This window comes from Diabrotica virgifera, chromosome 3, assembly GCF_917563875.1.
Source record: "Diabrotica virgifera virgifera chromosome 3, PGI_DIABVI_V3a".
Classification (NCBI taxonomy): Eukaryota; Metazoa; Arthropoda; class Insecta; order Coleoptera; family Chrysomelidae; genus Diabrotica; species Diabrotica virgifera.
In genome coordinates, this window is record NC_065445.1 from 36657867 (window position 1) to 36677912 (window position 20046).

Below are 20046 nucleotides of genomic sequence, written 5' to 3' on the forward strand. Positions count from 1 at the left end.
TCAGGACGCTTTGTGTATGTTTAAATGAGACATTTAAAAAAAATGCCCTGTCCCGCTAGTGATATTATGTATTAATATAAACAGAAAATAAAAACGCACTTAATCTGATATAAATTCTTCTATTTCCAATATTGCTTATCAGTTTGATTTTGTATACATAACCTCACTATCGCAGTTTATGTCAATAAATCTTTATTAACGAAAATGAAAATATTTTTGTTGCACTATACAGGGTGTAACAAAAATACAGGTCATAAATTAAGTCACATATTCTGGGACCAAAAATAGTTCTAATGAACCTAACTTACCTTAGTACAAATATGCACATAAAAAAAGTTACAGCCCTTTGAAATTACAAAATGAAAATCGATTTTTTCGAATAAATCGAAAACTATTGGAGATTTTTTATTGAAAATGGACATGTGGCATTCTTATGGCAGGATTATCTTATAGAAAAATTATAGTGAAATTTGTGCACCCCATAAAAATTTTATGGGGATTTTGTTCCCTTAAACCCCCCAAACTTTTGTGTACGTCTCAATTAAATTATTGTTGTGGTACCATTGTTAAATTCAATATTACTAAAACTTTTTTGCCTCTTAGTATTTTTTCGATAAGGCAGTTTTTATCGAGTTGAGGCTTATTTTTCAATATGTTTACATAAAAATTTTATGGGGGTTTTGTTCTTTTAAACCCCCCAAATGTTTGTGTGCGTTTCAATTAAAATATTACTGCGGTACCATTAGTTAAACACAGTGTTTTTAAAACTTTTTTGCCTCTTTGTATTTTTTTGAAAAGGCACCTTTTATCGAGATGTGGCTTCTTTTTTAATATGGTTCAAAATATCCCTAAAAATGTAAATCATAAATAAATTTTCATTACCAAGTCTCCATAATCGTACTTAACCATATACAAATATGTGGTGGATTTGACAAATATTCGAAATATCTCGATAAAAACTGACTTTTCGAAAAAGTACTGAGAGGCAAAAAAGTCTTAAAAACAGCGTGTTTAACTAACGGTACTACAAAAACTATTTTATTGGAACGTACACAAAAGTTTCGGGGGGTTTAAAGGAACAAAACCCCCATAAAATTTTTATGGGGTGCCCAAATTTCACTATAATTTTTTCTTAGGATGCTACTGCCATAAGAATGCCACATGTCCATTTTCAATAAAAAACCTCTAATAGTTTTCGATATATTGGAAAAAATCAATTTTCATTTTGTAACTTCAAAGGGCTGTAACTTTTTTATGTGCATATTTGTACTAAGGTAAGTTAGGTTCAATCGAATTATTCTTGGTCCCAGAATATGTGGTTAAATTTATGACCTGTATTTTTGTTACACCCTGTATATTACAGTATAAATTAATAACTAATGAATTCTAACAATTGTATTCGGTTATTATCACTACAAAATAAAATATTCAAGTTTAACAAAATAATCCCATAAGACTCAATGTTAAAACGTCCTGACAAAATCTGACAGCGTGTCACGTGACTGTAAGTAGAGGGGAGACACACGGAGCCAATAGAGTAGGTACTACACCATCATCATAAAAACTATTTATGGACGTTAAGATTAGATATTAGAAGGGAAAGGATACCTACTTCATGGAAAAACATGAAAAACCGAGATGATGTCAAGAAGCAAATTGTAAAGCCAGGCCACCAACAACTTGTGTAACATATGTACTGTATTGTGTAAAAATTGCTTTATACAGTATCCTAAAAATAAACTACTTTTTATTAGATGTGAATAAAAATTGTAATTCTCATAACTGTTTTGAACTCACTACTACCTACATGTTTGCAATTATGATAACTTTAACGCCCAATGTCCTATTTATAGATCCGGTCATAATTCAAAAATGCAAAGGTGTAAATTCATTTTATGAATATTTCCTTATTAAGAACAAGATTACTAATAATTATGTATAAGTAAAATTTTGAAGTGAGGCCGGCGTAGCTCATGCGGTTGTATGCTTGACTCGCGTGTTCTGGTAGGCCGGGTTTCAAATTACAGCGTCAGGAAGAACAGTCGACTCAACCTGAATAAAATGAGTATCTTGGGTAAAACCAGTGGTAATAATAGGCGGTAGAAACGTAGCACTGGCCCTGTTACCTTCCTTGTATACCGTAGGCCCTAGATATAGCAGACTACCCTTGCTATAATCCGCCCAAAGCCGCGTCAGCGGTATAAAACGGGAGACTATTATTAATTAAAAAAAAAATTTGGGCGTTATATGGGCCGTTTTTTCCATTCGATAGCTTTATTCATTTTTGTCTTAATATTTGTTCACCCGTTATAAAATACAGCAGGTACCGTCACTGAGCACAAGTTGTCCATTGGACGGTGATAGTGTGACGTCAAAACGTCAAAATTTTTCCAAACACGTTGTGTCTAGGTATACGCTAACGTGTACGCAAATAAAAAAGTTAGGTAGAAAAAAAGGTCATAACAAATATTTTTCTATCAAACAAACACTAAACATATCAAAATAGCGTGTATCAAAATATACAGTCACTGCCCACGCTAAATAGTCACTAGCTTGATGAAGTTTAACTTTTTTATTTGCGTACATTTTAGCATGTACCTAGACACAACGTGTTTGGAAAACTTTTTTTGACGTCACGACTATCGCGGTATTCGCGGTCCATTCCCACGGTTATAAGAACCGTGGTCCATTCCTATAAACAAATTGACCAGGGTTGCCGATTTGTACATAATTATCAGATGTTAACATAATTTTTATATGGCATTCTGATAAATATTTTTTTAACATAATTGATAATTTTAACATAATTTTATACGGATAGATTTGGCAATAGAGTTTAGTAAATTTTCAAGAATCCTTCAATTTGTTACACAGCATAGAAAATGCGTTTCGTTTATTATGCTGTGACGCTGATTTGTTTGCATTTTTGCATATTTGCATTTACTAGCTTGCGACTTGCGGCACATGTTCAGCAGATACAGATATCAATTTTATGACCACCTTTGTCCTTTTATATTTGATTTTGGGACTAATGTACCTACCTGAATAGTGAATACTATTGAGGATTGTGGTTTTCATATAAAAAATATCATTAATATCTATAAGTAACCTATGGATTAAAAAAAATGAAGACAATTGCTCTATAAAAAGCCGAGAAAATACATTTTTTAACGTAAACCGATTTTGAACTTTGAGTGATTTTTATGATGAATGATGATTATTATTGATCATCATATGATGACGAAGGTAGTTTATTTTTGAATACTTGTACCTATAATAGAAGTATAATAAAGTATCATTTTTTGCAATGTGATAGCAAAAGAAGTAAAAAATAAAATCAACCGAAATTTGACGATTTCTACCGAAAAATTAGGAGCAATTCTACTGAAATTTTGTCCAAGGTCTGTGGCTTGCGACAGGGGTTGGCGATAAAAAATTTTAACATAATTTTTGGCAAAATCTGATAATTTTAGCAACCGCTTAACATAATTTCATCTCGTGACATCGGCAGCAACACAGAAACTGACAAATGAAGTGGTGAACATAGATGAGGGGGTGGTGGTTATTCTGTCTAAATCCCGAGCCGAGGATTAGCGGCGTGTAATTTGGGTTGCTTATATAAACTTGAATCAACGAAATGGGCCTTGAGTGTTATTTAAAACGCTGAAAAGACCGTTTAGTGATAATAAAAAGGGTGGGTTGTGATTGCGCGCAGCGGTCAAATACCTCCTGCCCTGCGGTTCTCTCACTCTAATACCCGTAAGTTAGGTTTGGACCGAAGGGTTAGGTCTTCCTCCTTTCAGGCAAAAACCGATATTTACTGCGGTTGCATGATATTTAATATTAAAATAGTATTGGATGTGGTAGAATGTAGACTCTTTGTATAATTATCAATTGAACAGTGAAGCTGTTAGATCAATTTTCCGATTCAATCATTTCTACTGTTCACAGTTCTGTGTTTGTGTTTGCTTTTGAGTAGGTATTTCATTTTCTTGACAATGAAAATGTTCGGTGTGGAAATAATTAATAAGTGCTTGGAATGCGGAAACGTGTATAAACGTAAACATGATTTAAAAAGACATGTAAAAAGTTCGCATCCCGACAAATTGGATGCAATTGCCCCTTTAAAAGTGCTTAAAGGCAACGTCTATAAATTTAGACATAAGCCAAGTTTAAACTTTCATGCCAAAAAAATGCACAAAAATGTCATTGATTTGTACAGTTAGGGATTCCAATGAACTGTCAGTGGTGGTCGGTGGATGGCTAAACTGACATGACCATAGACATAGTTAAGGGGGGTGGTCATGGCATATCTAATGTTTACATTGAATATTGACAAATTTGTAAAGAATATCCTGTTTGGTTTTGTTTTTTTGTTAATTGTGTACCGAAATTTGTGAAATTGTGATAGCAAATTAAATATGAAGTGGTTTAAATATTGGATACGCCTATGGATGACAGTTTCGCCATCCAGCAGCCATATTATATCACGTGATTTGGAATGCCTAGTTGTAATTTTTTGAATAATAAACATTCGCGATTCAAGTTTATATAGGCAACACAAATTACACGCCGCTAATCCTCGGCTCGGGATCTAGACTCGAGTGGTGGTGGTGAAAGTGAAAAGCGTAGGGTTACCAGACCTAGGGAATTTTCCCTAAACCTAGGGAATTTTGACCCAGCTTAGGGAAAAAGGGAATTTTGTTCAATTCTATGAAAAATCTAGGGAATTCTTAATATTTGTAAGACGATTTTAAAAAATCTGTTTGATTTTATAAGCTTTATAAAATTGCACATATTATATTATCTACATAAAAATCGTTTTATTCGGGGAATCCCTGCGATGCGTCAAAGTTTAGAAGTGAAGAGAATATGACAGATATCGATTTTTACGATTATCGATTATTCCCCATTTGTTATCAAGGGCAAACAAACATCAATAAGGTTATGTTATAAATCTATAATTAAAAAGCGTGCAAAGTGAACCGGCGCGGCGGTGAAGTGTCAAGGAATCAAACACAAACAGTAAATTTTATTTTCTATTTCATTGTTCCTATTTTATTTTCAATTTTTGTTTGTGATCTGATCTGAACATCTGAAGTCAGTGGCGGATACAAGGGGGGGGTCACAGGGGTCATGACCCCTCCCAAACACGAAAATAAATATCAATCGAATAAACCTAAAAAAATAGAAAAATCGAGAGCTGTCAAACACTGTTTTGGATTACCGCGACAACGAATATTTTAGTATGCTACAATAAGAAGTACAAAAGTAGATGGCTCTACTAATAATAATTATTCCAAATAAGCAACAATGTAATTTACAATTTACTTTCGTTCTTCATATTTTGCACAGTAAAATATTCGTTGTCGAGATAATCCAAAACAGTCGTATATTCGTGGAATATCTATTAAGTTTAAAATCTAATCTCCCAAAGATGTCACAGATGTTCTGCAGATATATTGAACATTCAGGTAAATTATTCCCAGTCCAGTATTTTAATAAATCATCAAATAGTTTGAAAATACCAATATTTTTATAAGCGGCCCTTAAATAAGGGTTTAGGTAAAAAATTTTTATATTGACGGTCCATTTAGAAATAACTTTGGTTGTAAAATTGAATCCCTGAACACGTTTTTTTTTATTTTAAATATTTACAGGGTGGTACAAATAAAAATTTTAAAAATTGTAATATCTTCTGATACGTGGCAATACAAAGCTGGTTCGCAATAAATCGATGTATTTTTTTCATACCATTTTTGTAATTTCTGATGATGAAAAAATAGGCTCTTAGAAATTCAATCATTCAATAGTTATTACCGAAAGGTCGCTTAAATTTTTTTTTCTCAAAGAAGATCGTCCGTTTGCCTTTATTTGTGCTTTTTTTTATCGCAGTCATATCTTGATATTTTCAAGATTCCAAAAAATTGAATCATTGTAATCAAACGTTAAAGGTAATATTGGAGAGGAGATTTTACAAAAATTTAAAGCAGGCATGGAAAAAACAGTGATTACTAGGTGCTTTCTGAAGTAGTTCAAGTACTAGGTAAAAAATTTTCCAAACCATTTAATTTAGACCCAAATAATATTGTAAATTTGAAAAAAAAATGTTATAAGGAAACTAATGATTATTGCTATCTGATCATTTACTACGATCAATAAGCAAGTTTGTACAAACAATTTTTGGAAGTAGACAGAATGGATTTGTTCACTATCAACCAGTACATCTTTCTGAAATTAATTTCTAATCCTTCCTTTTTTTCTTAATATGTATGCGCTTTCCAGCGTAGCTTTGAATTTAATGTCATACCCAAATATTTTGCGGTATTTGCGTAAGCTACTTATTTGGTTTCTATTTATACTGAATGGAATATGTTATTCTCTTTTGTTAGTAAGATTGACATAACAGATTTTCTTTTATTCAGTTTGATATGCCATCGCCTGGTCCAGATGTTAATTAGTGTCCAAACAGAATTTTGTAGCATGGTTGCTGCTTCCTCGTGGTGTTTTCCGACTGCTAAAATGCACGTGTCGTCTGCAACTGTCGCAATTGTTAAGGTCTTCCTGGTTTTAGTGTCATTATGATTTTTGTCAGCTTCCATATCTTTTCGAAACCGTACGTACTTCAAGAAAGCATTTAATGTGTTAATTTTATTATAGCTTTCTTTGGAAGTTACTTTAACACTTCTCCAGTGATAAGAGCAAATCCAGGAGCTTTCTTTGGGTTTATACTTTCTTTTTTTTTCATGTATGATTTTAAAAATGCCTCAGTTATATCAATTGATGTCGAAAATCTTTTTCAATTTACAAAAATATTATGTACTCAGATAGAAGCCAGAAGCAGATTTGTTACAAAACTTTTAACAGCATTTAATAATTATCTATTGTTACCACGATTCGAAGTAATATCATTTATTTGTTCAAATACTTAAATATTTAATTAATAAATAAATGTTATAGTCAATTCATTGACGGTAAAAATATTGCAAAGCTTGTAAATGTTAAAGAACCGCTTGAATTGACATGAAATTTGGCATACACTACACATACGCACAGCAAACATGTCAAAGAAAAAAAGTAATATTTTGCCGATATGTGCTTTTCATTGATTTAATATATCGCTTAAAATAATAATTATTGAGAAAATGGTTCCCTTACATGAGGGATAAACTACAGTAGACTCCCTCTATAAAGAGAACTGAAATGGCGGACTAATTACCTTGTTATACGCGGATCTTCTTATATCAGACAACAATAATATTGTGCATACGACCACTATTGAAATGTTTTGATGCCTCTTACATAGTTTATTAGGTGTCGATGAACGACTTCAACAATAAAACGTAGCCATCGTAATTTGTGAAATATCGTAATATCGGTGTAATATCGGTCGATAGATAAATAGACAGGAAGAATTTTATTACAGGCGGTAGAATTTAATACATCACTGGTCTCAGTAAACACACAGATGTTGAGAATTCCTGCATACACGCAGTTGGGGTATTTATTTATAGCCATCACCACGTCAAAAACAGGTAAGGAAACATCATATTCTTCGATTTCATTTTTTCTCGTTATAACCAAATATGCCTCGTTATAGAGGTGTTATATTTCGATAGGAATTTCATGGGACATCTAGTGTACCTCTTTATAAGCGAAACCTCGTAATAGCCGTGTTCGTTATAGAGAGAGTGTACTGTATATCAATCGTACAGGTGAAAAATCTAAATCCTATATTAAAATCACCATCAAGATCCATGACCCCCCCGAAAAAAATTTCTGGATCCGCCACTGTCTGAAGTCATGGCAAAAGATATCCTCTCAAGTGATTTGTTTAGCGTAAACATAAAACTGAGATTTGCAAATAAAATAAAATTTAATAATATAGAAATAAAGCAAGAAGCTAGTGAGCAAACTTGTAATAAAATAGAAACGGTTAATGAAGCCTGTGATAATCCTTTTGATATGGTGAAAATTGAAATTAAAGGTGAACCTAAGACAGATTTAGACTTAAATGAATTCCCCCTAAAAACTGAAGTAGAACAAGATGAATATAAAAGTAACCTATCTGAAAAAAACCAAATATCAAACGAAGAAGGTAAGCAAATAATATTAATTGAAGACATAAGGGGAAGGAGGTATCTATGTGACATTTTCTAAAATTATATGAGTTCCCTAGTGAATGAAGGTGATAATGTGACTTCTCTATCATATGAAACTTACACTGTACCTCTAAAAAGCCTAAGAACACTGTTATTCAACTTTTTGAGACCAGTTTAAGTTTCATATGGTTTTTTTCCCAAGAAGCTGTCTGTTGTGAACCATTCGTACTGCAGCCCCTTGGTTTATTGTACATCGTCCATTCCTTTATGAAACCCATTCCAGATTTCTGGAACCCTGTACTATGTCACTTCTCTATCATACAGGGTGAGTCATGAGGAACTGTACATTTTTTTTTTTTTTGGAGGTCGTCTGACATATGTTTCCGATGGCACTGCAGCCTCATGGGCTTATTGTGCCAACCATCCTACCTTTTATGTCACCCAATCCACAATCCAAATTGTACATCCCTAGCATGGGTTGGGTGGCATATTCTGCTGGACTTAATTTTGGTTGTCCATAAATGGCCTGCCTTTTGTGATCCAAAGCCTCACACTCGTACAGTACATGATGTGCTGTTTCAGTTCCCCTATTGCACAGTCTGCAGTTAAGGTTCCCTTCATACAGCCCAATTCTATTCAGGTGTCCTTTTAGGGCACAGTGACCCGTGAGAAGACCTGTAATTATGCGGAGCTGACTCCTATGTAATTTTATTAGTTCCTCAGCTCTCCGTTTTGAGGGTTCCCTTATTAAGGGCCTCCCGTGTCGCTGACAGGTACGTTCCCCCAGTATTCTTTGTGTTTGTTTTTGACCCATTCCCTGACTTGTCCCCTAATTATTGTTTTAGGTACTCCTAGAGCAGGTTCTGGGCCAAAATATAAAGTTGATGAACCGTTCCTTGCCAGCTCATCTGCTTTCTCATTACCGTCTATCCCGGTGTGTCCTGGCACCCAGAATAGAGTTACACTATTTCTTTCGGCCAGTTCTTCCAGTTCTTGCCGGCATTCCAGGAACTGTACATACTCCTACCTCGGACAGAGGCCCCTATGGGGAATAACAAATGACCATTAAAAAGTGTCTGCTCCCATTGTTTAATAATATACAGGGCGAGTTTCGCATTTTGACAGAAATTTGTATTCGTCATAATTTTTGAACAGTCAGATCGATGTGTCTCTTATTTTGATCAATCGTTACACTATTACCACCTAATCAAGTGATTTATTCAAACTAGAAAAAAATCAGGTCCGGCTTTAAAAAAATTAGTTCGTTTGGGCCTTAGAAAAAATTTCACCCTTTATACGCTTTTTGAAAACTCTAATATGAATTTTACAAATTATACAAATAGGCAATTAAAATGGCATATTTATTTTTTTCCGCACACGATTGCTTAATTTTTTATAAAAAAATCAAATTTGACTATGAATTAAAAGTTTGGTAAAGTGAACCATAGATTTAAAAAAAATAACTTTTATTGCAAAAATTAATTTTTTTTGAACAAATATTTAATTTATGTTACCATCCAATCAACTGATTTATTCAAACTAGAAAAAAATCAGGCCCGGATTTAAAAAAATAGTTCGTTTTGGTCTTTTTTTTTTTTTTTTTTTAACTAAGTTAATGGCACTGGCGTAGCCAAAAGGCCAGTCATGTTTTCTTATAGTTTTATCAACCATTGCTTACTTATACTTACATTTATATACGTGGTACATTGAGTAACAATAATTTGTATACAATACAATATTGGTATGTTAGTAAATGCCTAATGATTTTGTTTGCATATTTTTATTATTTTTTTTATGTATTTTTTTTGTTTTTTTTTTGGTTTTTTTTTAATTTTTTTATTTCTCTTCGTTTTATTAGGATTTATGTATTTTTTTATTGTTTTGTTTTTTTATATTATTATTATTATTTTTTTATTTTTTAGTACATATTTTATTTTGTTGTTTGTCTTTTTTATTTATTTTTTTAATTATTTTTTCGGTTTAGGCTTACAATGAAAAAATTTTTTTTGTCTGTCGCAATACTGCTTACAATGTAATGTTAGTAGATTTTACATACTGATATATAATATTATAAATACTATTATCCTCTAATGTCAATAGATTTGAAACATTTATTGGAAATTTCATATTGTAAGATATTAAATTTTGATAAAGCTTGTCAATTTCTAATTTTTTTAAAGGACATTCTAAAATAATATGTTGTAAATCGGCAATTTCATCACAAAGACATTTATTATTATCTAACAAACCTATTTTACATTTATACACGGGAAATAAGGCATGATTACAGCGCATTCGACTTATAATCCGAATAATTGAACGATTACATATATTCTCAAACCATGGTTTGTCCCTTATTTTTGGTTGTATATTCTTAAAAAATTGTCCCTTCTCTCCTAATTCATATTTTAGCTGCCAATTTTCCTTTAGTTCCTTTCGAAAAATTGGAATAAAGTCAGACTCTGGTATTTTTGATCCGAGTATTCTTCCATTTTTCGCACCATTTTTTGCTAAAGAATCCACTTCTTCATTTTCTTCTATACCTGAATGGGCTTTGATCCATGAAATATAAATTTGTTTTCCCATACTTAATACATTGTGATACAATTCCAAAATATCAAGAAGTATATAATTTAAATTAGGATTTAAACAAAGGTTTTTAAGTTTTTCTACAGAACTTTTAGAGTCTGTGAATATAACAAATTTATCATCTTCTTGTTCTAAACACATACTAATTGCTAGTTTTATGGCAATAAGCTCTGCACTGAAAATTGACAACATTTCTGGTAGTTTGTATATTAACTTAATATTTTTAGAAGGGTAATAAACGGCACAACCAACTCCATGTTCCGATTTCGATCCATCAGTATAAATTTTTCCATACTCCTTCCACTTAACTGTACATTCCCGATAATGTTCTTTTTGTATAATATCACTGTTTTGACACAAGTATCTAACATTAATATGAGTCTTTACTGGATATAGAAACATTTCATAGGGATAATTCCATAAAGGGATACCATTGGATTGATAAAGTTGTTCATATCTGTGTACATTGGTAATAAAACTTTCAACTAATAACGGTGTTTTTTTCTTCTCCCAATATTTAGATGTCAAAACCATACTGGCTAAACTGGATATTTTAGCCAACACCTTAGATTTCTGAGAACTTAACTTTAATACGAATTTGTCAGACAAAAATCTTCTACGCAGGTTCAGTGGTGGTTCACATGTTTCAGCTTCCATGACGTCTATAGGCGTGCTTCCCAAGTATCCAATACTGAGTCGAAGACATTTGTTTTTTATTTGATCTATTTTTTTAAGATTTGATTCCGCTGCTGAATGGTAAAATAAAGAACCATAATCTAAAATAGATCTGACAAGTGTTTTATAAAACAGTAACATTATTTTTGGATCTCCTCCCCAGGAGGAATGACTGAAAGTTTTTAATAAATTTACACTATTTTCTGTTCTTTTGATTACATAATTTATGTGTTCTTTCCAATTTAATTTACAATCTAAAATTACTCCTAAAAATTTAATAGAAGATTTGTAAGGAAATACATATTTTGATAACTTTATTTGAGAAGGACAACGAAATCTTTTTCTTGTAAAAGTAACTAATACTGATTTTTCTTCGGAAATTGATAAGCCATTATTGAAAGTCCAATTGTCTAAATTTTTTACTGCATAATTAAGTTGCTTATGGCCTATCTCAATGGATTTGTGACGAGTGTAAATAACAATATCATCGGCATATTGCAAAATAGATACATTTTGTGGGATGTCAACAATTAAATCACTTGAGTAAATTAAATATAATATAGGACTTAATATACCACCTTGTGGCAGCCCCATAGATGTTTGTCTGCATTCAGAGAATGAGTTATTTTCTCTGAAAAATAGATTTCTGTTGTTGTATAGAATATATACGTGTTTAGCTAGACTTTGAGGAATTCCCATTTGACACATTTTTAAATATAATATATCTAATTTTACGTTGTCATATGCCCCTTTTATGTCTAAAAATAAAGCTGATGTTGACTGGTCATTGGAAAGTGATAGTTGAATATCTGTAACAATATTGGCCAGGTTTTCATATGCCGATTTTTTTTTTCGAAACCCAAATTGAGAACTATGAATAAGGTTATTAGATTCTAAAAAAAATTCTAGTCGTGATTTTATCATTCTTTCATATGTTTTTAAAACACATGATGATAAAGAAATGGCCCTATATGACGATGCTTGATTTTTTGGTTTTCCTGGCTTAAGTATGGGAACTAAAATATAGTTTTTCCATTGTGAAGGTATGTCGATTTTATTTAACCAAATATCGTTTAGTAGATTTAGAAGCAAAATTTTTCCTGGTTTAGAAAGATTAAACAACATAGAATAATGCATATTATCAAAACCTGGGGCTGTATTGGCAGACTTTTTAAATGCCGTATCTAATTCTTGTTTTGAAAACTGATTGGTGAGATAATTGACACTACTATGATGTTCTGTCACCCCTGGACAGTCAAGAAAGATTGGATCAGGTGATACATATGGAGGAGTTAAAATGTTATGAAATTCCGCTCGCCATTCTTCTTGATCTGATTGAGTTTGATTAGAGATTTTGCGATTTTTAAAGTTATTTACCTTTTTCCATATAGTCTTAAGGGGTACTGATCTATTGAGAGATTTACAATAATTTATCCAGCTATCTTTTTTAGTTTGCTTAAAAGTTTTTTTTGCTATAGCATCAGTTCTTTTATATTCTAACAAATTATCTAATGTGGGATTATTCATATATTTATGAAAACTATTTTTTCGTTTCTGTACTAAATACTGGCATTTTTCATTCCACCATTGTTTATTTTTATTTGAACATTGATTGGATTTAAATTTAGGTATAGAAAGGTTTGCTGTGGTTTCTACAATTTGTATAAAAGAATTGTAATCACCAACTTCTGTTTTACTAAACTGTTCATGGGACTCCATATAATATAGATCCCAGTTAGCCTTTTTAATATTCCATTTTCTACAAGATAATGATTTATTAATTTTGGGAGACATATATATTTGTGTAATGCATGGAATATGATCAGACCCGTAAAGATCCTTCAATGTTTGCCAATGTAGTAAATGTTTTATACAAGGAGAACAAATTGTCAAATCGATAGCTGACTGAGTTTGTAAATAATTTCCTATAAATGTAGCTGTTCCATCGTTTAGATAGACAAGATTATTTCGATCTAGGGCTTTCATAAGTGTTATGCCGTAGCAGTCTGTGTTTGGCCCACCCCAAGCAATATTATGCGAATTAAAATCTCCTGTAAAGATTACAGGTGGCTTAAAAGAACTGAAGAATTTATCCCAAATATGCAAAGAAATTTTAGTTTTTGGTGGAACGTATAGCGATACAATAGTAATATTTTTTTTATCATTACATTTTACAATAATGGATGTTTGATTACAATTAGGAAGGAGAACAGAGATCGGTAGTTCCGTATACAAAAGTTTCGACATAATAAGGATGGCCGTTCCACCACCACTGCGGTCTAAACGGTCATCCCTCACAATATTGTAGCCTGGAAGATTAAAATATTTATTGGATGTAAATCTAGTTTCTGACAAGCAAGCTATATCAATGTTTTTCTCATTTAACAAATATTGTAAGTTTTCTTTATTTGAATTTGCCGATTTAAGATTCCATTGACAAAGAGTTATCTGATCCATGTTCAAAAAGGTTATTTAAACTAGCTTTAATAATATTTGTAATTTCGTTTTCTTGTATATCGAATTTATTTTTGCTCTTTATTATATTTATGGTTGATAAAACTATCTGAAAAATTAAGTTTGAAATTTCATTACCTTCGTTTTCTGAATTATTTTCTTTTTGGATATTGGAAAGATATTGTTCTGTGCTCAAAATTCCTCCTTTTTTAAACGGAAGGTTAACTGAACTAACAATGGACTGGTGCTCTGACAATGTAGGATCGGGAGATAAAGGATACGATCTTTTACTTTTTTTTGGAAAGCTATTTAATTGTGCTTGAGAATATGAATGTGGATTTGATCGTTGAGAAATGGGTCGCGTATTGGACTGGTACGATATTGGTGGAAATGACTTGGACGATGTAGACGGTACATGAACATTAACTGAATTTAATAATGAATTTTGTTCTAGATTAGAATTAACTATTTTATTATCAATTGTGGTTGTAGTTAAATGCTTAGATACTATATCAGCGTAACTTTTTTTAGGAACACTACTATTTGCATCCTTGAAGGAACAATTTGACTGTGACATAATTTGTTTAATTTTTTCTTGTCTATTGTATTCTGGGCATCTACTAAAATCGTTTGTAAAATGGTTTCCATTGCAAGAAAAACACTTTACTGTAACTTCTTCTGATGAGCAGGTTACTGTGTCATGATTCTGAGAGCATTTCAAGCATCTTATTTTAGAACGACATTGCTTACCAATATGTCCGTAACGATAACAATTATTACACATTACAACCCTTTGTTTATAAACTTCTACTTCGTAAAGAACCTTATTTATTTCTACATACTTAGGTAGAGTTTGACTTTTGAAAGAAACCAAAATGGTACTTGTGGGTATTAATTCTATTTCGTTATTTGAATTTTTTATTTTTCGATTCATTCTTTTAACAAATTCAACTTCAAATTTACGATGAAAATCATAGGCCCTAATTTTATTTTTCAAATAATCAACTGGTAAATCTTTATCAATGTGTCTAATAATTCCCAAACGAAATATTAAAAATTTAGGAATGTATGCAGACAAATTTTTATTTTTTAAAATGTGTGATTTTATTAATATATTAGCACTTAAATAATCTTTCAACAATACCCGAATACGATTTTTCCCTATAGACTGTATTTGTTTTATTTTATTATCTAATTGCGGATATGATGTTAATATTATTTCTCCAATTTTTATTGCATTTAACTGCCCTGTATAATTATCCGTATTGTTTTCAATATAAATTTGAAAAGGAGCCGTGTCCGTAGACTGATAAAAGAATGTTGTTTTATCTTTTTTATCGTTGTCATTAGAAACCGATAAACTCGGTGTTGGATGTAAACTAGAATCTACAAGCTTTTCTTTCGATACAAACTGATTTTTGTTGTTTTGTTCATTTGCATGTTTATTTATTAAAGGAGAATCTATAACTAAATTTAAATTATTTGAACCACTTATCTGATTTACAGGATCTATATTTTCTCCAGGATCTGGTTGAGGAGGGGGTTTCCCCTCAGTATCCACCTCCATATAAATGCACTAGGAACTCACAATATCCTTATAACTCTAACTATAGTTATTAAATAATAATTAATATTACTACTACACTATTAATAATTGTTCTATACTTTAACGATGTTCTCACCTACGCTGTTGAAGTACGACTGCGTTTTGGTCTTAGAAAGAAATTCACCCTGTATACGCTTTTTGAAAACTCTAATATGAATTTTACAAATTAGACAAATAGGCAATTAAAATGGCTTATTTAATTTTTCCCCACACGATTACTTAATTTTTTATTAAAAAAATCAAATTTGACCATGAATAATTAAAAGTTTGGTAAAGTGAACCATAGATTTAAAAAAACTTACTTTTATTACAAAAATGAATTTTTTTTTGAACAAATATTTAATTTATGTTACCACCCAATCAACTGGTTTATTCAAACTTGAAAAAAATCAGGCCCGGAGTTAAAAAAATAGTTCGTTTGGGTCTTAGAAAAAAATTTCACCCTGTATACGTTTCTTAGAAACTCTAATATGAATTTTACAAATAAGACAAATAGACAATTAAATGGCATACTTTTTTCCCCACACGATTACTTAATTTTTTATTAAAAAATCAAATTTGACTATGCATAAAAAGTTTGGCAAAGTTTTTGCATAGATTTAAAAAAATTACCTTTTTTTAACATTTTTTTTTCTATGACACGTCTAGATCTAAAACTCCCCATAACACTTCTTTTGGACTTTATAGTTTAACATTCATAGACGTGATCAAATAGATAAATTTTAAATTTTTTCACTTAATTTTTGCGATTTAACTTTGCAATTCACGAATCTGCACCTTTTATTTTTAAAAATTCATAACTTTTACGAGAAGAAGACTGAAAGTCTACAACAATTTTCATAGTCTGCACAATGGTAAGAGATATGTGCTGTAAAAATTTCAAAAAAAAAAAATTAAAATGGAACAGAGTTGTAGCGAGTTAAACCGTGATTTCATTTTTTTTTTCATTTTTAGGTTAAAATTCTGATTTTGACAAATTTGTTTTTTTAATAAAAAATTAAGCAATCGTGTGCGGAAAAAAATAAATATGCCATTTTAATTGCCTATTTGTCTAATTTGTAAAATTCATATTAGAGTTTTCAAAAAGCGTATACAGGGTGAAATTTTTTCTAAGACCAAAACAAACTAATTTTTTAAATCCGGGCCTGATTTTTTTCTAGTTTGAATAAATCAGTTGATTGGATGGTAACATAAATTAAATATTTGTTAAAAAAAAATTAATTTTTGCAATAAAAGTTAATTTTTTTAAATCTATGGTTCACTTTACCAAACTTTTAATTCATAGTCAAATTTGATTTTTTTATAAAAAATTAAGGAATCGTGTGCGGAAAAAAATAAATATGCCATTTTAATTGCCTATTTGTCTAATTTGTAAAATTTATATTAGAGTTTTCAAAAAGCGAATACAGGGTGAAATTTTTTCTAAGACGAAAACGAACTAATTTTTTAAAGCCGGACCTGATTTTTTTCTAGTTTGAATAAATCAACTGATTAGGTGGTAATAGTGTAACGGTTGGTCAAAATAAGAGACACATCGATCTGACCGTTCAAAAATTAGGGCGAATACTTTATGTCAAAATGCGAAACTCGCCCTGTATATTATTAAACAATGGGAGCAGACACTTTTTAATGGTCATTTGTTATTTCCCATAGGAGCCTCTATACGAGGTAGGAGTATGTACAGTTCCTCATGACTCACCCTGTATAAAACTTACACCATACCACTAAAAATCTTAGGAACATTGTTATTAAGCTTTGTAGAGGTCAGTGTAAGTTTCATATGGTTTTTTTCCCTGGAAGCCATCTATTCTGCCGTTCTTAGCGAAAGTGCTGTATCTGCAAAAATCTGAAAAAATTAAATTTTTTACTTCTTTCTAACCCAAATGTGCATATCTATCTTATTTGCTTACTAAAAATGACGTAAGTCAAGTAAAAACACATTAAACATACCGCATCTTAAGCCGTATCCTGTGTAAATGTATACTAATTCTTAACAAAAATTGATTTTACTCGAATTTGATGTCTCTGCAGATACAGCGTTTTGGCTAAGCACGGCAGTATTGTGCACTGTTCGTACTTAAGCCCCTTGTCTTATTGTACATCTTCCATTCCTTTATGAAACCTATTCCAGAATTATGGAACCCTGTACTAGCTTATAGAGGTCTAGTGGGTGGGTGCCATATATATTTTGAGTCACTTTGATGCCTCCGAAAAGTGTCACCTTCAATCCAATGCCTCGCAGTCATGCAAGATATGGTTGACTGTTTCAGGTTCTCTGTTACAGAGTCTGCAGCTCATCTCCATCAAACAGCACCATTGTATGCTAAATAGTGACCCTTAACTGGAGCATGCCCAGTAAGGAAACCTGTTATAGTTGATTTGCTAATCTGAGACACAACTGTCTACACTACAATCACAATAAAGATGCATTAGAAATAAACAATCACGAGGAGCACTCCCAAATCATGATTTGGAGTGCTCCTCGAACATTCAACGTGTCGTGGTTTGTTTATTTCTATATCGTGCATTTTTTGTTGATTGTAGTGTAGACAGTTGTGTCTCAGATTAGCGAATCGACTATATGACTGAGCTGCTTCCTGCTTGTTTTCAGCAGTAATTCAGTTCTACTATGGTTCATTTTCTAAATAGGAGTAAACTTAAACGATAGATCAGATTCATCAAAAAAATATCCATATCCATCTTGTTTTTGGTTGATCATGTCAGTCTTCGATGGTAATCCATACAAATTTTATTATGCTAATATATCGCTAAAATGTTCTACAAACAACTCTTTTTTAAATAAACACAGACTAATAATCTTAAAATAGAAATATGGTAGAAAACACAAAAAATTGCCTATATCGCTGGTACCTATGATTAATGTGATTCCTAATGCATTTCCAGTGAACATAATAACTCTTTGATAAGTGTTGGCGATACAATTCTTTTTTATATGCGTGTCCGCGAAGATTATAACTCCCAAAATATTTATAACGAAAAGATTTAGTTCATAATAGATGCCGACGAAAACAATTATTTCCCTTTCTGTTTCTGTGTCTGCCGACGAAAACAATTATTTCTGAGAACTTTTAGTAATTATAATTTTCGTGGACCCAAAAACAAAATGATGTTTTTTGCTGGTACTCCTCAAAAAATAAATTTTTTCGCTAACACTTTATTAGGGATTATAATTTTCACAATCATAATATAATCAAAAATAATATTCTTCGCTGGCGTTCATTGAAAGTTCTACTCTTACCAGCATTTTTCGGAGTTATACTTTTCGTAGGCGGCGGCGATATAACTTAATTAACCTATAAATTTTAAATGTCATTAGTGTCAAAATTTCATAAATGTCAATAGTGACATTTTTATAATTGAGTGAACTAATCTGTTGTTGGACCAATTACAAACAAGCATTACGGCGAAGTACATTTGAAACTCCTATTTAAAAAACGAGGTATAGCCAGAGACATGTTAACAAGACCAGGCTAGTTATATATGTCACTCAATGCATCGGGATGTACTTAACGCCAATATCAAGTACGGTCGTTTAGCTATTTTTGTCTGTGGTAGCAAGAGGTGGGAGTAATGGAATGACACAAATGCAGAGGTGGTGGCCATTATATGCTAGATAGAGAAAGCTAAACGCCGGTAGAGAGAGATAGATAGACCACCGATCCGAACTGCTCCACATTACGCTATTTTTCGGAACTGGCCTAATCTACCTGTTATTATATCTATGGGTATAGCATATGTCCGCCTGATATACATCTTGCCATGTGTTTGACTGGGTATATGGACAGTGCTTTTTGGCACTTCCACAGCCAGCTCTGGACCCAGATATTTTGTAGCTGATGCTAAGCTGATGCAAGTGCATCAGTAGGGCTTTTCATTCAGTCATTTGTTTCGAGCTTCCGTCATATGTCATATAATCCGTGTATATTAATATTATACACAGATTATACAACATATGACAGAAGCTCGAAACAAATGACAGTCGATGAAAAGCCCTGTTCTTTCATTGCCGTATATGCCCCGATGACCTGGAAACCATACCAGTAGAACTGTAGAACACTGTTATGTTGTGCTCTGCCAAGCTCTTATCGACATTCCCACACTAGTCTAGAGTTCAACTTAATTAGGGCAGTGGTCGGCAAATTGCGGCTCCGGAGCCGCATGTGGCTCTTTGGCTCCTTAGGTGCGGCTTTGGCACAAATATCCACGGAAAGCGCAATATTTTCATTTAAAAAATACTTGGTAGGAAAATCATTACCTACATCTTATTCTGATAAATTAGCTTTTATCAAACTTACAAACTTTAGTTAATACTACGATAACAGTTGAAATTTAGCTTTGAAATATGTATTTAAGAACAAGAAGGTATGGTGCTCTAAATTCTAACATCTTCGTGTTGAATTGGAAATATTAGAGAAGAAAAAAAAGTTCACAACACAAGTGCTCTGCTTTGAATAACCTGGAGAAGGAAAACATGATCATTTTCAACTCTTGGATTAGTATTCCTGATTCTTATGATCAGCTGAAAAAGCTCACTTTGCTGTTCTTTCCCTTTTTGGTTCTACATATCAACATTTAAAAAAAAATGGATTTTGCGTCAAC

At 31.9% G+C, this 20046-nt stretch overlaps 1 protein-coding gene across 4 annotated transcripts in view; it reads left to right on the forward strand.

Annotated features, from left to right (window-relative positions):
* Nucleotides 1-4819: 4819 nt before the first annotated feature.
* LOC114326016 (zinc finger protein 664-like) overlaps nt 4820-20046 on the forward strand; it is a 32180-nt gene continuing 16953 nt past the window's right edge. For 2 of the 4 annotated variants that reach the window (XM_050647854.1, XM_050647853.1), the window contains exon 1: nt 4820-5474. In XM_050647854.1, the coding sequence (XP_050503811.1) occupies nt 5276-5474 (199 nt within the window). In that variant the 5' untranslated portion in view covers nt 4820-5275. Of the gene's footprint in view, nt 5475-7800; nt 8099-20046 lie in introns of those variants that run through there. The other 2 variants (XM_050647852.1, XM_050647851.1) reach the window with 1 other exon arrangement.